A 19,551-nucleotide genomic window follows, 5' to 3' on the forward strand; every position below is an offset into this window, starting at 1 on the left:
AAAAAAAATTATAACTTTTTGTCCATCATTTCTCTATTATGACTTATAGTGCAAAAAATACATATATTATCTACTACAACATAAAAAAATATTGAAAAATTCGTTTTTGAGAAAGAAGGATTTTTAAGTTTTATTTTCAATGATTGAACTTTTTTTTTCGCGGTGTATATTTTATTCACATAGCCCCATTAATTACCTAAAACTTTGCCAAAGACATCAAAACGATCGGACAAGCCGTTTTCAAGTTATTTTTTTTGAAAGTGTTCGAGGTGTTTTTGCTTAAAAATTAAAAATGCTTGTCAAAAGTTAGTGAAGGGCTTGGTAGTCATGCCTTATACGCAGGAGGTCGTGGGTTCAATCACATGTCCAATCCATTCTCCTACTTTGATCTATCTCTATATTTCTCATGTTCTAGCAATCGCTAGAACTGGAAATGGACTTCCATACCGTTTCCATTTCTATCCCTATACCTTCAACTTGACTATTTTAGCAGTAGCTGCTAGATTTGGGTATTAATCAAAAAGCTCGTTTCCCCAACATCCAATTATGAATTCAATCAGTTACTTTCTTTTATCTTTAACAGCGGTTCTCAATATTTTTAATGAAAGGTATCCCTTCAAGCTTTTGCTTTAATTGAGGTACCCACTATGTTTTGCTGTAAATGAAAATAAGTGCCACTGAAAATGGACCTGAAAACTAACGACATATAGCCCATAGCTAACTTACAGCGTATATCCCTAGCGGCTCTCTGTGCAGTGGGCTGAAATTTTTATTATTCCGTGCAACTTTTCAATTCACATTAAGATTAACCATCAAGCTTCCTACAGAACTATAGAACTAAACTAAGGTTTCTGAGCCCCGAATCACTTGAAAGTAGGCTTCCAAGCTTCTTGAAGGGACGCTTGCGACCCTCTTGAAGGGAGCTTTTTGAGCTTCTGGAAAGGACGCTTCCGAGCCTCTTGGAAGAAAGCTTCCGAGCTTCTTTAAATGAGCTTTCCGAGCCGCTTGAAAGGAGGCTTCCGATCCTTTTGAAAGGAGGCTTCCGAGCCTCTTGAAAGGAGACTTCCGAGCCTCTTGAAAGGAGGCTTCCGAGCCTCTTGAAAGGAGGCTTCCGAGCCTCTTGAAAGGAGGCTTCCGAGCCTCTTGAAAGGAGGCTTCCGAGCCTCTTGAAAGGAGGCTTCCGAGCCTCTTGAAAGGAGGCTTCTGAGCCTCTTGAAAGGAGGCTTCCGAGCCTCTTGAAAGGAGGCTTCTGAGGCCTCTTTGAAGGAGACTTCCAGGAGCCTCTTGAAAGGAGACTTCTGAGCCTCTTGAAAGGAGGCTTCCGAGCCTCTTGAAAGGAGGCTTCCTGAGCCTCTTGAAAGGAGGCTTCTGAGCCTCTTGAAAGGAGGCTTGAGCTCTTGAAAGGAGGCTTCTGAGCCTCTTGAAAGGAGGCTTTGAGGCCTCTTGAAGGAGGCTTGAGCCTCTTGAAAGGAGGCTTCTGAGCCTCTTGAAAGGAGGCTTCCAGGCCTCTTGAAAGGAGGCTTCTGAGCCTCTTGAAAGGAGGCTTCCTGAGCTCTTGAAAGGAGGCTTCCGAGGCCTCTTGAAAGGAGGCTCTGAGCCTCTTGAAAGGAGGCTTCCTGAGCCTCTTGAAAGGAGGCTTCCTGAGCCTCTTGAAAGGAGGCTTCTGAGCCTCTTGAAAGGAGGCTTCCAGGCCTCTTGAAGGAGGCTTCTGAGCTCTCTTGAAAGGAGGCTTCCGGGCCTCTTGAAAGGAGGCTTCCGGGCCTCTTGAAAGGAGGCTTCTGAGCCTCTTCAAAAAAGGAGGCTTCTGAGCCTCTTCAAAAAAGGAGGCTTCTGAGCCTCTTCAAAAAAGGAGGCTTCTGAGCCTCTTCAAAAAAGGAGGCTTCTGAGCCTCTTCAAAAAAGGAGGGCTTCCAGGCCTCTTGAAAGGAGGCTTCCGAGCCTCTTGGAAAGGAGGCTTCCTGAGCCTCTTGAAAGAAGGCTTCTGAGCCTCTTGAAAGAAGGCGTCATAGCCTCTACAAAGGAGGCTTCCGAGCCTCTTGAAAGGAGGCTTCTGAGCCTCTTGAAAGGAGGCTTCTGAGCCTCTTGAAAGGAGGCTTCTGAGCCTCTTGAAAGGAGGCTTCTGAGCCTCTTGAAAGGAGGCTTCTGAGCCTCTTGAAAGGAGGCTTCCGAGCCTATTGAAAGAAGGCTTCCAAGCCTCTTGAAAGGAGGCTTCTGAGCCTCTTGAAAGGAGGCTTCCGAGCCTCTTGAAAGGAGGCTTCTGAGCCTCTTGACAGGAGGCTTCTGAGCCTCTTGAAAGGAGGCTTCCGAGCCTCTTGAAAGGAGGCTTCCGAGCCTCTTGAAAGGAGGCTTCTTGAAAGGAGGCTTCCGAGCCTCTTGAAAGGAGGCTTCCGAGCCTCTTGAAAGGAGGCTTCCGAGCCTCTTGAAAGGAGGCTTCCGAGCCTCTTGAAAGGAGGCTGGAGCCTCTTGAAGGAGGCTTCTGAGCCTCTTGAAAGGAGGCTTCCGGGCCTCTTGAAAGGAGGCTTCTGAGCCTCTTGAAAGGAGGCTTCTGAGCCTCTTGAAAGGAGGCTTCTGGGCCTCTTGAAAGGAGGCTTCCTGAGCCTCTTGAAAGGAGGCTTGAGCCTCTTGAAAGGAGGCTTCCTGAGCCTCTTGAAAGGAGGCTTCCAGGCCTCTTGAAAGGAGGCTTCCTGAGCCTCTTGAAAGGAGGCTTCTGAGCCTCTTGAAAGGAGGCTTGAGCCTCTTGAAAGGAGGCCAGGCCTCTTGAAAGGAGGCTTCCGAGCCTCTTGAAAGGAGGCTTCCGAGCCTCTTGAAAGGAGGCTTCCGAGCCTCTTGAAAGGAGGCTTCCGAGCCTCTTGAAAGGAGGCTTCCTGGCCTCTTGAAAGGAGGCTTCCTGGCCTCTTGAAAGGAGGCTTCCTGGCCTCTTGAAAGGAGGCTTCCTGGCCTCTTGAAAGGAGGTTTCCTGGCCTCTTGAAAGGAGGCTTCCTGGCCTTTTGAAAGGAGGCTTCCTGGCCTCTTGAAAGGAGGCTTCCTGGCCTCTTGAAAGGAGGCTTCCTGGCCTCTTGAAAGGAGGCTTCCTGGCCTCTTGAAAGGAGGCTTCCTGGCCTCTTGAAAGGAGGCTTCCTGGCCTCTTGAAAGGAGGCTTCCTGGCCTCTTGAAAGGAGGCTTCCTGGCCTCTTGAAAGGAGGCTTCCTGGCCTCTTGAAAGGAGGCTTCCTGGCCTCTTGAAAGGAGGCTTCCTGGCCTCTTGAGAGGAGGCTTCCTGGCCTCTTGAAAAGAGGCTTCCTGGCCTCTTGAAAGGAGACTTCCTGGTCTCTTGAAAGGAGGCTTCCTGGCCTCTTGAAAGGAGGCTTCCTGGCCTCTTGAAAGGAGGCTTCCTGGCCTCTTGAAAGGAGGCTTCCTGGCCTCTTGAAAGGAGGCTTCCTGGCCTCTTGAAAGGAGGCTTCCTGGCCTCTTGAAAGGAGGCTTCCTGGCCTCTTGAAAGGAGGCTTCCTGGCCTCTTGAAAGGAGGTTTCCTGGCCTCTTGAAAGGAGGTTTCCTGGCCTCTTGAAAGGAGGCTTCCTGGCCTCTTGAAAGGAGGCTTCCTGGCCTCTTGAAAGGAGGTTTCAGCCTCTGAAAGAGGCTTCTGCCTCTTGAAAGGAGGCTTCCTGGCCTCTTGAAAGGAGGCTTCCTGGCCTCTTGAAAGGAGGCTTCCTGGCCTCTTGAAAGGAGGCTTCCTGGCCTCTTGAAAGGAGGCTTCCTGGCCTCTTGAAAGGAGGCTTCCTGGCCTCTTGAAAGGAGGCTTCCTGGCCTCTTGAAAGGAGGCTTCCTGGCCTCTTGAAAGGAGGCTTCCTGGCCTCTTGAAAGGAGGTTACCGGGTCTTTTGAAAGAAGGCTCTTAGGAATAGACTCACGAGCCCCTAAAGGGAGCCTTCCGAACCTTTTAAAATGAAACTTCTGACCCTCTTGAAAAACGGCCTCTTAAAACGAGACTTCTAGACCTCTTGAAAGGAGTCGTCCAAGCCTATTGAAAGACGACCTTCGAGCAGCTTGGAAGAATGCTTCCGAGAAGCGTAGAAAGATCCTCTCGCAACGAAACAAGCGAGCTTTACGAAAAGAAGCCTTCATGGCTCTTAAACGAAGGCTTCCGTACCTTTAAATTCTGGATTTTAGTTAAGAAGCATTATCTTAACATATTCTTCAACTTTTTGTTGTTGTGGTTGTTGGTTGTGGAGGTCAGGATTCAGTTAGCTTTGTTGATCGCTATGCATATTATGTACAAGACAAAGTTTTGATATTAAAAATACACAACTATCAAAACATTATCAATATTGGAATTGTCCTTAGTCCGCCATTACGCATTTCTGTCCGAGGTACCCCCTGCTACTAGCAAAGGTACCCCCAGGGGTACATGTACCCCAGGTTGAGAATCGCTGATTTATAACATTGGCAGCTCGTTAACCAAGACGAACCTCTGCCCCTCGAACCTAACCCAAAAATTCCAATCAATTCCGTATGATCTCGTGGCAAGTGCAGAGGTATATTCGGCTTGCAGTGGGCGAGTGATTGCATCATCATTTCCTCCCCCTTCCCTACATTGACTTGCAATCTGACGTGGCAGACGCCAGTATGAGCTAACAAATAAGATCACCAGTACTTGTACATTGAAGATGAGTGCCAGTCCCAAGCAAACATCTGTTGGTTCTCTGTGCAAGAATAGCTGATCTGGTCATAATGGAGTAGCAGCTACGGGCAGTCAATCAAGCTCAAGCTCAAGGCCCTTGTCAAAAGTTAGGCTAGAGTCAAAATGGCAAACCAATTATGCAAATTATGTTTTTTCATCACAAAGATTGTATATGCAAAATTTCAGAGAAATAAAAAAATACAAAAATAAATCGACCTTTGATTTCACAGAGAATTGCTCTCATGCGTAACCTCACGGAAAAATTTTACTAGAGTGCTGCTGGCCAACCCCACAATGATTCATCACTAAACTGTAGCTAATGCAATCGTTGAGGTTAAACTAACATCATCGTTGGACCACTCCGATAACCGCGATCATCCTTTATCACACCAAACCAAACTGCAAACTACCGCAAATCGAAAAGAAGAAAAAGAAAACATCGTCTAAGGGAAATCAATCAATGCAGTCACGCCCTAAGATTCTAAGCGCGAGAATTATCGATTGGTCATAGTTGCAAATCAATGCTTGATTCTTTTTCGATCGAATGATCCAGAAAATTGAAAATCCATCGTCAAACGGCAAACGTTCAAAGTTTATCATATTTTCGTGACGCTCTTAGATTTTTGCAATCACAAAGTGTATAACTTATGTATACCGAGTATAAAAAACACAGACGTAGTCCTTCGTCAATTTCTTCCCAAAATTATGTTACATTAATTTGAAAGTTATACGATTTTGAAAAGAATATTTCGATTTCTGATTTTTCCGTCTGCGTCCTTAAATCATATTCGATTAAGTGTAAGTTGTGCACAAATTACATAACGATAAATTTGGCGATTTTAAGGTGATGATAGAATAAAGCCAGAAATCGGCCATTTTGTAAACCACGTGATTTTCCAATATTTTTTTCAAGCGCACGAGATGAAAGAACCATAACGCGTATGGGGCTGAAATAATGGTAGATCGTTTGCTTAGTTATGCTGAACAATCATAAATTGAGTTTCGGCACTGTACGAAACCTATTACGCCAGAGTTGGGCTTTTGGAAATGTATGTAGATACACGTGTGGTGAGTTTGAAATTCACCACGGGCTTCATTCTATAATCACCTTAAACGCCCATTCTCCCCCACACATTAAAAATGAATCGCAGATTTCTGTAAAATTTCACCGAAATCTCAACAGCAGAACTGTTCTTCGGTGAATAATTTTACAGATTTTCGGTGGTTTTGACAGTTGAACATAGGAAAAATTCAAGAAAATTGGTGATATAATTATCGAACAATTCTGCTGTTGAGATTTTGGTGAACTTATGGAAAATTCACCAAAATCTGTGAAATGATTGAAGTGTGAACGTAACTCTTTTTGTATGTAATTATGAACAGCCTCTATGGAAATATTTTTGGCTTATAAGATTTTTGGCTAGTGAGTAATGTTGTAATGATGAGATAAGTAATGAAATGCGAAAATTTCAAGTTCATTGACACCCTGTGGGTCAGTATAATTCTGTACCCCTGCAGGAGTTGATCCAATAGCTTTTTTGTCAGTCGCGTCCAACTTTTCATAACTGTCTTTCATTTCATCGTCTAAGTAATCCCTCTTTCTTTTCTCTTCTTCCAGCCAAAAGTTCCCCCGCCTGGAGAGCAAAAACGTCCAGTTCTGGTTCAAAAACCGCCGTGCCAAGTGCAAACGCCTGAAAATGTCGCTGTACGACCCGGCCCAACTGGCCAGCCTCGGTGAACAGGCCCATTTGGCCAACTTACACGACAGTGCCCACCTGGCCCAACTGCACGAGGCTTCCCAACTGCATCAATTCCATCACGGAGCAGATCGGGAGTAGAATCCGGTGGGCTTTCAATCGCCACTGGTCGGTCCATCGGTAGCACAGCTTCCTTTCAATGAAAATTTTGAACCAAGTGATATACATAACTAACTACTATCGATCAACGTTCCAAGCTACTGTACGAATAAGAGCGAGAATCGCAAATGAGTAGTTTTCGGCATTCTTTTATTTGAATAAAAATCACGCGCAGTGGGTAACAATTGAATAAATGTGGTACACACCCCAGAACAAAATTTTGTCATCGCGATTCATCGTACTGAGGTGGTAACCCACATTCAGACCATGCTGACCACGTTCTTATTCGTTCAAAAGCTCCAACTTGTGGATCATGTTTAGGGTTTTCAAACCCACCCAAATAATGGTATATTTCTCTCAAAAACGCAATCGCAGTAGAAATTTTCGCTCAATAGCTGTAAGTAGAATTCTAAATGATTCGATAAATCAAAGTCCTAGATAAACGAAGACAGAACATAAATTAATACCAAAGAACGAAGGATTTCACCCTGTTTTTCCAACTTAGAAATGTAGCAGGAAAAAAATGATTTTATCATAATGCTCCACTTGAACGGCAATTAAAAGGATTCTCCCACGCTGTAGGCACCCCTAGCAAGATATAGTTGCAAAATAATTATTAGATTTTAGTCACATAAATTCAATGCCACGGATGGGAAGTAAGCCTCAGAGTAGCGCCGAATCCGCTCATTGTACAATGTACATACGTAATACCTATTAAAATAATTTCGCAAAGCGCTTACAGAGAGGACTGCATCTTCCCGCTGTCATCCTTCTGCACGGGAAGACACGCTTTGGATAGCAACACCCCTCCCCAGTAAATTCCAACCCGTACCCAGGACCCGGTGGAATGAGGATGCGAACAATTTGTGCGTTATCATCGGTGAAATGGAATTACGCTCCTAATTATATAATTAAATAAATGGAATGAAAAATGAGTTTTTAACTCCCGAAAGCATATCAAAGAGCGTGTATCGAAGCTGATTGACAGCTTTATCAGGGAAGTGTTCCTTACCTCCTTCCACCGACGCGTCCGGTCCTGAATGAAAGTTCCTCGTTCGTTCGATTCCTCACGTCTATGTCACTCCATGTCCGAATACATTGTACATATCGCCCAATAAAACGCCAACAAAGAAACGCCCCACCCATCGTCATCATGATCGGCAACCAGTTGCATCGCTCAAATCGGTGAGCCCACCCATTGAAACATGAAATTTTTGATTATTTATTAATTTATAGCGGAAAATAACCCGGGACGGACATGGCGGCGAACACGTTTATTCCGCACAGAGTATTGAGCTCCCACCCTTCATCCGATTGCACTCAATTGCAGCGCGTTCCCAAGCTATTAAATAATAGTTACGTTTGGTACAAATTTTGCTCCTTAATTTTATGATTTTCCCGTGCATCGAAGCTTTTCTCGCATCGTGACCATTAGACTGGTTAATATTTGATCGAAGTTGAAATTCTACCAATTTATTGTGAGAATATATTTTTGTTTTATTGTTACAAATATTGTTCGCTTTTCAAACACTTTATAGCTGTCACATGAAGTGAAGTTATTCGAGCCTATTTTTGGTATTTTTCATGATAATCGTTTTGAACATTTGAAACAGCTCTACACTGGTCTGATATTCCATTCTCGATTGTAAATCGAAGGCTTTCACATGCGTTGAAATCACATTCCATACACTGTGACGTTGCTAAAGCTCTGTGACTTACACCGAACCGATCGGCAACTCAACCAACCAGCAGCGCTCAAAATGCGTAAGCTTATATCACGTCAACAAACGGTTTTTTGTCCCAACCTACTCCATTGGGTGGGAAGTAGTCAGAGATCCCACATTATAAAACTTTCCACACCAACTCGGAATCAAAAATGTGTTCGCCGCTCTATTTCCCGGCATATCAGCTTTTTCCGGTAATCTGATTGCTGCGCCGGGTCTGCAGGCTCTCGTTGTGCCACAGTCTCATTATCGCCACCGAAATTAATAAGCCGCATTATTCGGAATAGGTTATTAAGCATTCTATTTATTTTTTATATCTCTATTGTGAACTGTTTTAAATTCCCAATTCATAATTTCGCTATCTGTTTATTTGTTGAATGCGTTGGTCTGCGCTGACGAATATTTTGCGTCGAAAATCATTATCGGTATATAATACCTAAGTTACTGTTGTGTATTTGCATTTTTATTTCCATGTTGGTGCGCATTGATAATCTGCAACTGCGGTAGTGAACACTTTGTACATATGCTAGGATTAGATCTTTTAATATTAGTAGAAGCAAACGATGTTTTCAAAACTAAGAACAACAAACATGGATATCAAAACTAGATCATAAGATTTTAAATTAATCCTTTCCGTAGGTATTACTGAACATCTTATAGCAAGAGAAGAAGAAGTCAGTTAGTAAAGACAAGATAGGAACAAAAATCCCAGTTTAGCCTAATAAACACTAGTAATGACGAAAATGTGATGATCTATGCTGATCAACTAATCACGCTAAATCGTATTGTAATTATACTATTCCAATAAAAGTTTCACAATTATATGAGCAATCAAAAATAGTTTTATGTTATTTGAATTTCTTCGAACTATACCCACGCTGCAAATCATTCCCTACCTTAGAATGAATTGTTAAATAAATCAATAAATAACTACGTCATTTTTACCCGATCCTTTCATCGTATCACTTTTGATATCTTCTCAATTAAAAAAGAACTAATTTTGTGAGGAACCACCGAAAAGGTGGTTTGATGCCATTAAAATTTTAAATCTTATGCCGTGAATTTCTTTCAAAATTAATCAACTTTGAATTTCTATAAACCTGTTTTATTGTGTTTCAACTGAAATTCGTGTCTAATCTAGTTTAGTCGACATAAATTTTTCGATTTCAAGATTCAGGCAGGAATGTTACCAAAACTATCAAGATACATATCAATCATACCATTTTATACGTCCGTATTCACACAAACAGATTTGGTGAAAATCCGACGCATCCTTGTGGAACAAAGCCTAAAAAAAGAAGAAAAATAGAATTAACGTGGAACACATTGATTTAGGAAGGCAAAAGAAGAGTTTCTACCATGTATGTATACTATGCATTTAGCACGAATCCGAAAAAAACAGCACTGTAAAACTAGCAGCACTTCTTACTTCCGGCAGTTGAATATTTGGAAAACCAAATTGATTTTTATGCCATATTACTACAGTACTGCTCAATAGGTCTGAGCAAACTTCATTGCTTCATTAAGTATATATACAATCCAACACGTAAAAAAATCATTGTTGTTTATTATTAATAGGGAGCGGGGCCATTTGGGCAGCACCGCCTATTCCCGTCCACAACGTTAATAACTCGACCGCGTTCCAACTAGACCTGTGCGCCACCGCGCCACGCCGCCGACGATTTTGGGTCGGCGCGCCACCGATCATAATTTTGCCACGCCGGTGACTAATCGCAATAAAAAAATCAATTAAATTAAGTCGAGTCGAGCCAAGCACGAGACACTGAATACGGCCAAATTATTTAGGTCGAAATACGTATCTGTGAAGAAATACAGCGTGGTAGAGTTAATTGGAATTGTACTAAACTAGTCTTATGGAAGTTCATAAATGTTGTTAAGGTGGATCTAGTCAAAATTAAATTTCAAATCTACCTCAAGCGATGGTGTCTCTAAGTCGGTTTAGTGACATACACGCTAAAAATGAACTACTCAAAATTGAGTCGAATCCGACTCATTTTCATTAAAAACGGGACAACTCAAAATTTGAGTAAAAGATACTACTTCAATAAAATGATGATTTCGCGAAAGTTAAGCTTGGCCTTCCATCAATTTTTAATACGACAGATGCGAATCAAGTTTATCTATCTATCTAAGTGCATTTTACGACAAACAGACTCCTAGTTTAAGTGTAATCATCATTTTATTGAAGTAGTATCTTTTACTCAAATTTTGAGTTGTCCCGTTTTTAATGAAAATGAGTCGGATTCGACTCAATTTTGAGTAGTTCAGTTTTAGCGTGTACATTGTCTTGGTTAATTAATAGGTTGGTTGATTAGTTTGAGAGTTTGAATGAGGCTCTATCTAGTATAATAATACATAAATTGTTTAAACTGATCTTTGGAATGCGTTAAACCAAGGTCTCATTTAGTCGGGCACCTAAACTTGTAGGTGACTCGCAAAATGGGTTTGTTGTGGGGCCTGGATACATGCCCAAAGCGTCCCCATTCTTAAAGGATCTAGCATTGGTGCAGGAAAATTTTTGCAGTTAAGAAATTTCAAGTCAAGTTGACATTATTTTTTTTTTTTCATTTATTTAAATCAAAAATTGGATTATAAGGCAAACTGATTTAGCAAAATAACTAAATCCCAACTGTGAATGCTTTACCGATTTTTTTGTTCCGACTCCCGAGTAAGTATTAATTTATATTTTGAAATCAATTTCTGAATATAACTGAAAGAAACACTTGCTGAGTATCAGCAAAGCAAATATTGCTGAGCAAACATTACGAGCATCAGTTAAAAACACTTCTTATTTTATTATTCACAGCTATTGTAACCCTGGGGTGTTTTCGCCTCGCTGCATAGTATTTAGTTAAGTTAATTAGTTAAAACGTCAGGTATTTTCATACATTACGAAAATTTAATTTAATTGTCTTGAAATTATTTAATACTGTATTGTAAATCCTTATTGTGAAATTCCTGGAACTTCTGAGAATATTCGAAGAAGTATCGTTCAAACATTCATTTATGAATTTCTTCGAAAAATACTCCAGAAATTAGTTCGGAAATAAATCAAGAAATATATTCGATAATTCCTCCAGATATTTCTCCGAAAAGTTTCTTTTAAAAAACCTTAGAAGATTATTTTAGGAATTTGTTTGGGTATTCCTTCGGAGATTCCTTACAAAATTTCTCCGAAAATTCCTTAAGAATTTTCATTACAGATGTCTTCAGAAAATCTTTCACGAATTTCTTTCGGAAATTGCTAAAGGTATGCTTTCGGATTTTGTTCTACGAATTCCTACAATCTCCTTCGGAGACTCCTTGAGGAATTCCTTTGGATGTGAAAATTCCTCAAGGAATTCCTTAAAAAATTCCATTCGTTACTTTTAGAATTTCTTCGGAATTTTTTGAGAATTTCTTCGAAAATTCTTCCTTTTGAAATTGTTTCGGCATTTATTTCATGAATCACTGGAAAAAGTTATTCAAGATTTCCATAAGAAATTCATTCAAAATTTGCCTAAGGAATTTCTTCAGAACTTCTTCCAGCAATTCCTTTAAATCATTCTTCGGGAATTCTTCCGGAACTTCCTGCAGGAATTTCTTCGAAAATGTTTTCATTTTTCCTAAAGTATTTGTTTGTTTGTTTGTTGCTTATTTTTGGATTTTTAATAAGTAACTACATCGGAAAAATCTTCATTTTTAATAAATTACAAAGGATCTCCTGGAAGATCCTCCGAAAAAAAAAATCTGGAGAAATATCCGAAGGAAATCTCGGAGGTTTTACGAATAATCTTTTTAAGAAATCCATGGAGGAATATCCGAATGAATTCCGGGCGGTATTTTTTATTATTTAAGAAATAAAATTCTGGAGGAGTTCCCAAACAAATTTTTGGAGGCGTTTTTAAAGAAATTTGTGTTGGGTTTAGTGTAGGAATTTTCAAATAAACTTTTGAAGGGAGAACCTGAATGGATTTTCGAAAATAATTCCTAAAGGAACTTCTAAAAGATATTTTGAAGGTAAAATACTTTCCTAAGGAATTTCTAAAGGAATCGATAAAGGTATTTTTTATGGATTTTATGATGGAATTTCCGAAGGAATTCTCAAAGGAAGCTACGAAGAAAATCCTAATAGAATTTCAGAGGAAATGCCTACTGTTTTTTTTATGTAATTCCTAGGTTTCTTCAAGAATTCCTTTGGAATGTTTCCCAGTAATTTATTCGCAATTTCCTCCAGAGATTCCTTTGAAGATTCGTCCAGGAATTCCTTAGGAAATTGCCTATACAAAAACTTCTCCGTAAACGAATTTCAGAAAGTTCTTCGGAAATTCTTTCGGATATTCCTCAAAATTTACCTCAGGAATTACGTCAGAATATCCTCCACGTATTCCTTCGTTTGAGAAAACCTTAGGAAATTCGTTAAGGTTCGTTCTTTTGGAAATTCCTTTAAAAATTTATTAGAAAATTGCTTTAGGAATTGCTTCATAAAATCCTTTAGGAATTCTTTCGTCATTCCCTTATAAATTCTTTCGGCTATACCTTCCGAAAATCATACGACGGAAAATATTTTAGAATTCCTCTAAAAATTCCTTCAGAAATTCATTTACAGATTCCTTCGGAGTCATTGAAAGTTTTCTTAAGAATTTCTTCGGAAATTAATACGTAGGATTATTTTAGGAATTCCATCGGAATTTTTTTAGAAAAAAAAAACGTTGGAAATTTCATAGAAATTCCTCTACGGATTCCTTAGCAAGTTCTTTGACAACTTTTCCTGAAATTCTCATATGAATACTTTCAGAACTACCTTAAACAATTCCTTGGGAATTTCTACGGGTAATCCTTTGAAAATTCTTTGCTAACTTTAGGAAGAAGTTCTTGGACATTTTCCTCAATAATTCCGTCCCAACATTCTCCATTGCTTTTGATTTTTTTTCGGGAATCTCTTCAGAAATTAATTCAAAGAAATATCTTCGGAAATTGCTTTTGGGAACCATTCGGAAATTCTTCTAAGAATTCTCTAGAACATTTTTTTCGAAATTTACTAAAACGATTCTTTCTGATTTTTCTGGGGGAGTTCCTTCCTTGTAAACTATTTTTGAAGTCGGTTCTACCGGGAAAATTATAAAATACCTATAAGGTACACTGGGGGAAGTGGAAAAGGAAAAATCGATAGTGCATGTTTGAATTAGTGTAAAACCAGTTTAAATGATTTAAATGCGTTCAATCAAAATGGGCTATCAAAAACAGTCAATTTTGCACCAACTGTGCGGTAATTCATACCATTTTGGTCGCTTGAAATTTATGGAAATAGATTTTAAAATTAGGAGTTGTTTTTCCACTTACCCTAGTGGGATGGGGTAAGTGGAAAACCCATGTTGCCTTGACCTTCAATTGTGATGAGTGTTTACATATAACTAAAATCAATACGATAATTGCTCTGAGTTTCTTTTGTGGAATAATTTCATTACCTCAACGGAATAGATCCTCAAGGAATTCTCCTAATAGCTAGGGGAGGGCTGGTTTTGCCTTCTCGGACACTAAGTGTACGTAAAGTCTATATGTTTGCCCCAAAGATGAACATTTTAAAGAAAAAATGGGACTTACAGGGTTATAAACTAATCAACTTAGTTTAACGAATTGAGATTATGTCTGTATGTGCGTATTTGTATGTATGTGTGTGCGCAAAACACGTACAAAATTATCAGCTATTCTTAAGTACTTGTCCTTAACCGATTTGTTCGCAAAAAAATTGCATTCAACGGCGAAACTTGTTAGGAATAAAAATTAATGTAAATTATACAATATATTTACCTATCAGTGCTATTTTTAACTTTCTTATATATATTTTTTCATATGTAAAACATGTGAAAGGCATCAGTACCGATAGGTGGATTAATCAGGCATTTCCTCATTTATATGAGTCCAATCACCACTGGAATCACAATGATAACAAAGAAGGAACATATTAAGATTCACAGCTATCGAAATAAACCCTGGAGGGAAGAAAAAAAATGCGTGATTAGAACATTATCCACTTCCCCCGCAGTGTTTGATACCTGGGGTAAGTGTAAAATCTTTGAATTATTTGCTTTCTCGGTACAAACTACTACCAATTGAATGGGATTAGTTTAATTGTATTGTAATGGTCACCTGTGATATAAATTTACTTGAAAAAAGATCAATTGGTGCAAATAAGAATTAATTTAATGAATGCAAATATCAATTTTTCGCGAAACCTAAAATTACAGTTCAAGCGACAAACGTGTTAGTGTATGTGTTATACAATTTCAACATAGTATTAGTGTGAGCATCATAGTATTATATTGCATGATGCTATGATGTGGTAAAAACTGTAAAGTATGTACAATTCCAATTTTTCGAGTCGATTTTTACACTTACCCCCTTTTTCCACTTCCCCCAGTGTACCTTACATATAATAAGCAATGTCTGCTTGCTCAAACCTTTGTTCATCATGACGAATAAACGTGTCTACATTAAGCAAGGTTTTTATTTCCTTGGTGTGATTTATGGGAAGTGACTCGTGGGATCAATAGTGGAGTTGGCCAAGTTCGGAAGAAGTATTTTACACTAAGTTCTTTCGAAAATTCATTAAAAAAATTTGCCAGAAATGTCTTTATAAACTCTTTTCGCTATTCTCTCGGAGAGTCCTTTCTGAACCCCTTCGAAGATTTTTTCAGCAATTTCTTCGGCAATTGTTTTAGGAATTCTTTCGGAAACTATTTCATTCCCTAATAATTTTCCGAATGAAATCCTGAATAATATTCTACGGTTTTACCTGTGGTTTTACTAAAGAAACGAGAACCTTAATGGTTTTTGAAAAAATGCCTATATGAGCTTTCGCAGAATTTCTTACAGGGTTTTACAAAGGAATTTTTAATGAACCTTAGAAAAAAATCGTAGTTTCCTCCGAATCCCTTCAGGAACTCCACCAAGAACTTTTTTGGCATATTTTACCAACTTTTGAAGAAAATATTCAATTTGGTTGGTCATCGTGCCCCAGTCTTACTCAGCTAGAGCTCATTTTAGTTATGTTGATCATCAAGAACGCGAGGTGGGGAGTAAACCGTCCATTGTGGTTGTCATTAGTGGACTCCATCGGTGAACGAAGTAGCACTGCAAATTGTCTATATATACTAGATATGCAGCCGCTCAAACATTACCCAATTGTATATGCAACTCAAAGAATAGTAGATATATTGAGAAGTAAATCGACTGGAGTTTATCAAAATCCTGAATTGGGAAAACTTTTGGAAAAAAATATTAACAAATTAGTCCTACACAGATAGAAAAAGTTGTTGAAATTTACACGAAAGTATTGCACATAAAGGGAATGCCAAAAAGAGTGTAAATTTAAACGATATTATCACCTGAATGTATGCAATTTATATTGCATTATGCCACTTTTCATATGACTTATGCTATAGCAATTGACATAATGCTATAGAAATTGCATAAATTAAGGGCGAACTTGTTGGAAAAGACCCATGTACGCCCAGAATAGTGTAATTTTCCGCGTCTTTATTTTAACGCGCTTATTAGTTTTCATAATTTTTTTCTGTGTATGACACCGAAGTCTAGTTCTCAATACTGCTCAAGGGTTACGAAAAGTGAAGCAGGATTAGTTGTTAAATTTTGATTCATCCAAATCAGAGAATAATAAAATAGTTTTAATTTAAATAGCATCTTGAGATCAGGTATTTATTAGTGTCGCTGGTAATTTACTATGGAATGTGCTGTTTGATGATCGACAAACATGGAATATTTCAATTTTAATCCACTGAAGTCGATTTGTACAGTGTGAATCAAAACAACGCGAATTCAAAAATCCGCATTAAAATTGTTTTTTTTCATTGATTTTTTCATCCACGCCGGTTCATGCCGCCGCCGCCGCCGATAAAAGCCAACGGCGCGCCGCCGCCGTGGCAAAAGTGACCTCTACGCCGCCGCCGCCGATTATATGACCGGCGCATAGGTCTAGTTCCAACCAAATGGCTTGATTGTTTGTACATCACTAAATATCGACAGGAGCTAACCATGTACTAAAAAACAAGTAATTCGGTTGTAATGCGCTCGGGTAATGAACGTTGCTGACGGGAATAGGGGGTACTGCCCAAGTAGTTCTCTACCCTATTTCTAATATTAAAAAAAAACACATATTTGAATAGAGTCTTAAAATTTTTTTCTAATATATAATATGCCAAAGCAGGAACTTGATGATATGTATAAGAAAACCCTGATTAATCCACCAAGCGGTGCTGGTGCCTTTCTCGTGCAAAAATAAATACTAAAAAATTACGAGACGAGTCAACACGTGTACGTCATTTTCCAAAAATGGTGTTAACGAGTAGTACTCATCGAGCTATTTAACAGAAAAATGGAAAACATGCATGTTGTAATTTTGCGCATACGTCACTTTCTCAATGCACGGCCATGGAACCATGTGGGCGAACTTCAGGACATTGAAACGAAACCACGGAAAAAATCACTTTACATCTGCTTTATTTGCATTTTCTCTTTCACTTATTACACTTCCAGGGTGTCTACTCATCTGTAAAAACAGATTTCCCTGATTTTTACAGGTTTTTTTCCAGGTGCGTGCCATATATGGATTTTAGCAGCAAAATGGTCAATTCAAAATAGTTAATATTGCGACAAAATAAACATAGATAGAAAAATCCATTGAAATTTACTCTAAAAATCATGCACATAAATGGAACATCATTGTTAGCGTATTTCCACATGGGATATAGCCTGAATGTATACAATATTTGAAGTAAACCGTCTATATCGCATGCAAGTTGTAAGCAATCTTGTTAGCAATATGACTATTTCAGCGAAGAATAGCGTAAATTTACGTATGGCAAGTTTTACGCGCTGTTTACTTTCCATTATTTTTTTCTGTGTAGCCACCAGACTTCACAAAAAATGTTGTAAATTACTCAAGAAATTCCTTCAGGAATTCCTCCGCAAGTTCACCAAGAAATTCCTTCAGTCATTCAATCAAAATTCCCTCAGGAATCACATAGGAAATTCCTCCAGGTATTCCTTTGAAAATTTCTCCATAGATTCCATCGGAAAATCTTCCGGATTTTAAGAATTGCTTCAGAACTTCCTCCAGTTTGCAAATTTCTTTGCTAAAACTTTAGAAAACATCTTAAGGAATTGTTTCGAAAATTCCTTTAGAGATGCATTTGGCGATACATTTACGGTGTTTGTTCAAAAATGTCTTGTGAAAATCCCTCGGAAATACCTTTATAAAATACTTTGCAGATTTATTCAGATATTCTTCTGATTTTTTTTTAGGAATTTCGTTGGAAACTTAGTTAAGAATTCTATCGGAAATCTCTTTGAAATTTATTTCAGCTATTTTTTTAAAGAAACTTAAGGAAACTTCTTAAGGAATTGTTCCGGAAATATAATTTCTTCAGAAAATTCTTCAGAATTTCTTATGAAAACACCTTCAGGAAATGTGTTGATGCAAAAATATGAGATTGCTGGGTCCATGACGTTAGGCATAAGGACGTTAGGCATAATATGTATAATATGTATATGACAAACAGTCTTAATAGAAATAAAAACTTATTACTAGTTTAACAAACGTTTAACCCCATTTACGAAACGTGTAGTTGGCTCGTTGAACTCGAATAAATCTTCGACAGCCGTAAATGCACGAACACATGCCGAGATCGGTTCGGGGGCATCAGTTTCAGTAGCTAACAGTTTAGCAAAAAACAAAGATTGCTGTATTTTTCGTAGGTTTTCCAGCGTGTCTAAACCTAGCAATCGACATCTATCAGGATACGGCGGCAAGTTTTCAGGATCTATCCACGGCAAATATTTTAGCGCTGAACGTGAGAATCTCCTTTGTACTTGCTCGAGTCTTTAGCACCACGTTACCTGATGGGGGTGCCAAACAATAGACACAGTTTCCAAAATTTGAGGACGAGTGCACAGTACAATGATTTCCAGCAGTGTTGATCAGAGAAATCCTTCGCAACCTTAGAAATGAAGCCTAGAAATTATCGCTGAACGGTGCAAATCAAAAGTCATTCTTGAGCCCAGCATAATCCCAAGGTCAGTCACACTTGAGACCCTGTCAAGAATTTTGCCATCAATATGATAGTCGAACAATATTGGAAATACGGTACGGTGAAATGTTATCACTTGGCATTTTTCCACGCTGACAGTCAGTATTCCTACGGCACCAGTCTGCAAATAGAGTTAACGATTTTTTTTTTCCTTGTTGGGTATTTTAATCACTGTGACCATTTGTTAGATCTATTGTGATATATGCCCCATTTGATCTAGCTTTGTCAAGTTAACGCATCATTACTATTTAGAGCAATTGCATTACCTTGACTATACCAGCGTTATCCCAATGCGGTATTATGGTTCTGATGAATCGTACTACCATAGTGGGACTTGTTCTCCAAACTTCTGAGGGTTCTATCAGCCCCTTGTTGACTGTCATCTCTTTCTAAAAAAATGCTGGACAATGGCATAACAGATGTTCCGAGTCTTCTACATGTATGCCGCAGAAACGACATACATCATCTTGAAGTTTTCCTAACAGCTTCAAGTGATATCGGCTCGGGCAATGGCCTGTTATAAGGCTTGTGTATTAGACTGGCCCAGGAAACAAAAAGTTGTCTAATTCCACGGGCCCCCCCCCAGGATTGTGTCTTTGGGTGAGAAAATCAATCTCTGAAAATTTCAGCTCAATCGCTTGTTGCATAAGCTGGCGCATTTGATTTGAAGTTTGTATGGGGATTTCAGCCAAAATGTATAGGAAAATACATCTCCGTCACTCATTCGATCTGGAAATTGGTTCTGATTGCTCGATCGACCTCAGAATTGCAAAAACGGCAGTTGGTATGCTACAGAACAATTTCACAGAACATTGTATGATGATTAAATGAACTTTTATATAGGTTTCGGCTGATGCGATTCGATCAAAAAACCCAAAAATACACAAATTAGCTCCTAATAATTCAGCCGAAAATTATATAAAAGTTCATTTGTCATGCAATGATCAAATCAATGTTCTGAACCAATTCCAGATCGAATAAAGATGCCGTGTTCGACACCATTTTTCTCCCCATAGTAATCTGGGCCAGTCTATTGTGTATGTGTTAAGATCTTTTTTTGAAAGATCTAAAATTTTGCGAGTGATAAAAACGTTTAGTGTGATAAAACGTTTAGACTGCGTCGCAATCAATGTGTTTTTCCAAATGTCGTCTATTTTTGAATGTTCCCAAGATTTGAGTTCAATTCGAAGAACACGCAGATACGTCAC

At 38.9% G+C, this 19,551-nt stretch overlaps 2 protein-coding genes across 3 annotated transcripts in view; one reads left to right on the forward strand and one right to left on the reverse strand.

Moving 5' to 3' along the window:
- LOC134210900 (uncharacterized) overlaps positions 1-9,071 on the forward strand; it is a 281,805-nt gene extending 272,734 nt beyond the window's left edge. For both annotated transcript variants that reach the window (XM_062687326.1, XM_062687327.1), the window contains one exon: positions 6,273-9,071. In XM_062687326.1, coding sequence (XP_062543310.1) covers positions 6,273-6,492 — 220 coding nt within the window. In that variant the 3' untranslated portion in view covers positions 6,493-9,071. The remainder of the gene's footprint in view (positions 1-6,272) is intronic.
- A 261-nt stretch (positions 9,072-9,332) lies between these two features.
- LOC134210904 (estradiol 17-beta-dehydrogenase 11-like) overlaps positions 9,333-19,551 on the reverse strand; it is a 29,410-nt gene continuing 19,191 nt past the window's right edge. Inside the window, exon 5 of the mRNA XM_062687336.1 lies at positions 9,333-9,522. Coding sequence (XP_062543320.1) covers positions 9,459-9,522 — 64 coding nt within the window. The 3' untranslated portion in view covers positions 9,333-9,458. The remainder of the gene's footprint in view (positions 9,523-19,551) is intronic.

This window comes from Armigeres subalbatus, chromosome 2, assembly GCF_024139115.2.
Source record: "Armigeres subalbatus isolate Guangzhou_Male chromosome 2, GZ_Asu_2, whole genome shotgun sequence".
In the NCBI taxonomy this organism is placed as follows: domain Eukaryota; kingdom Metazoa; phylum Arthropoda; class Insecta; order Diptera; family Culicidae; genus Armigeres; species Armigeres subalbatus.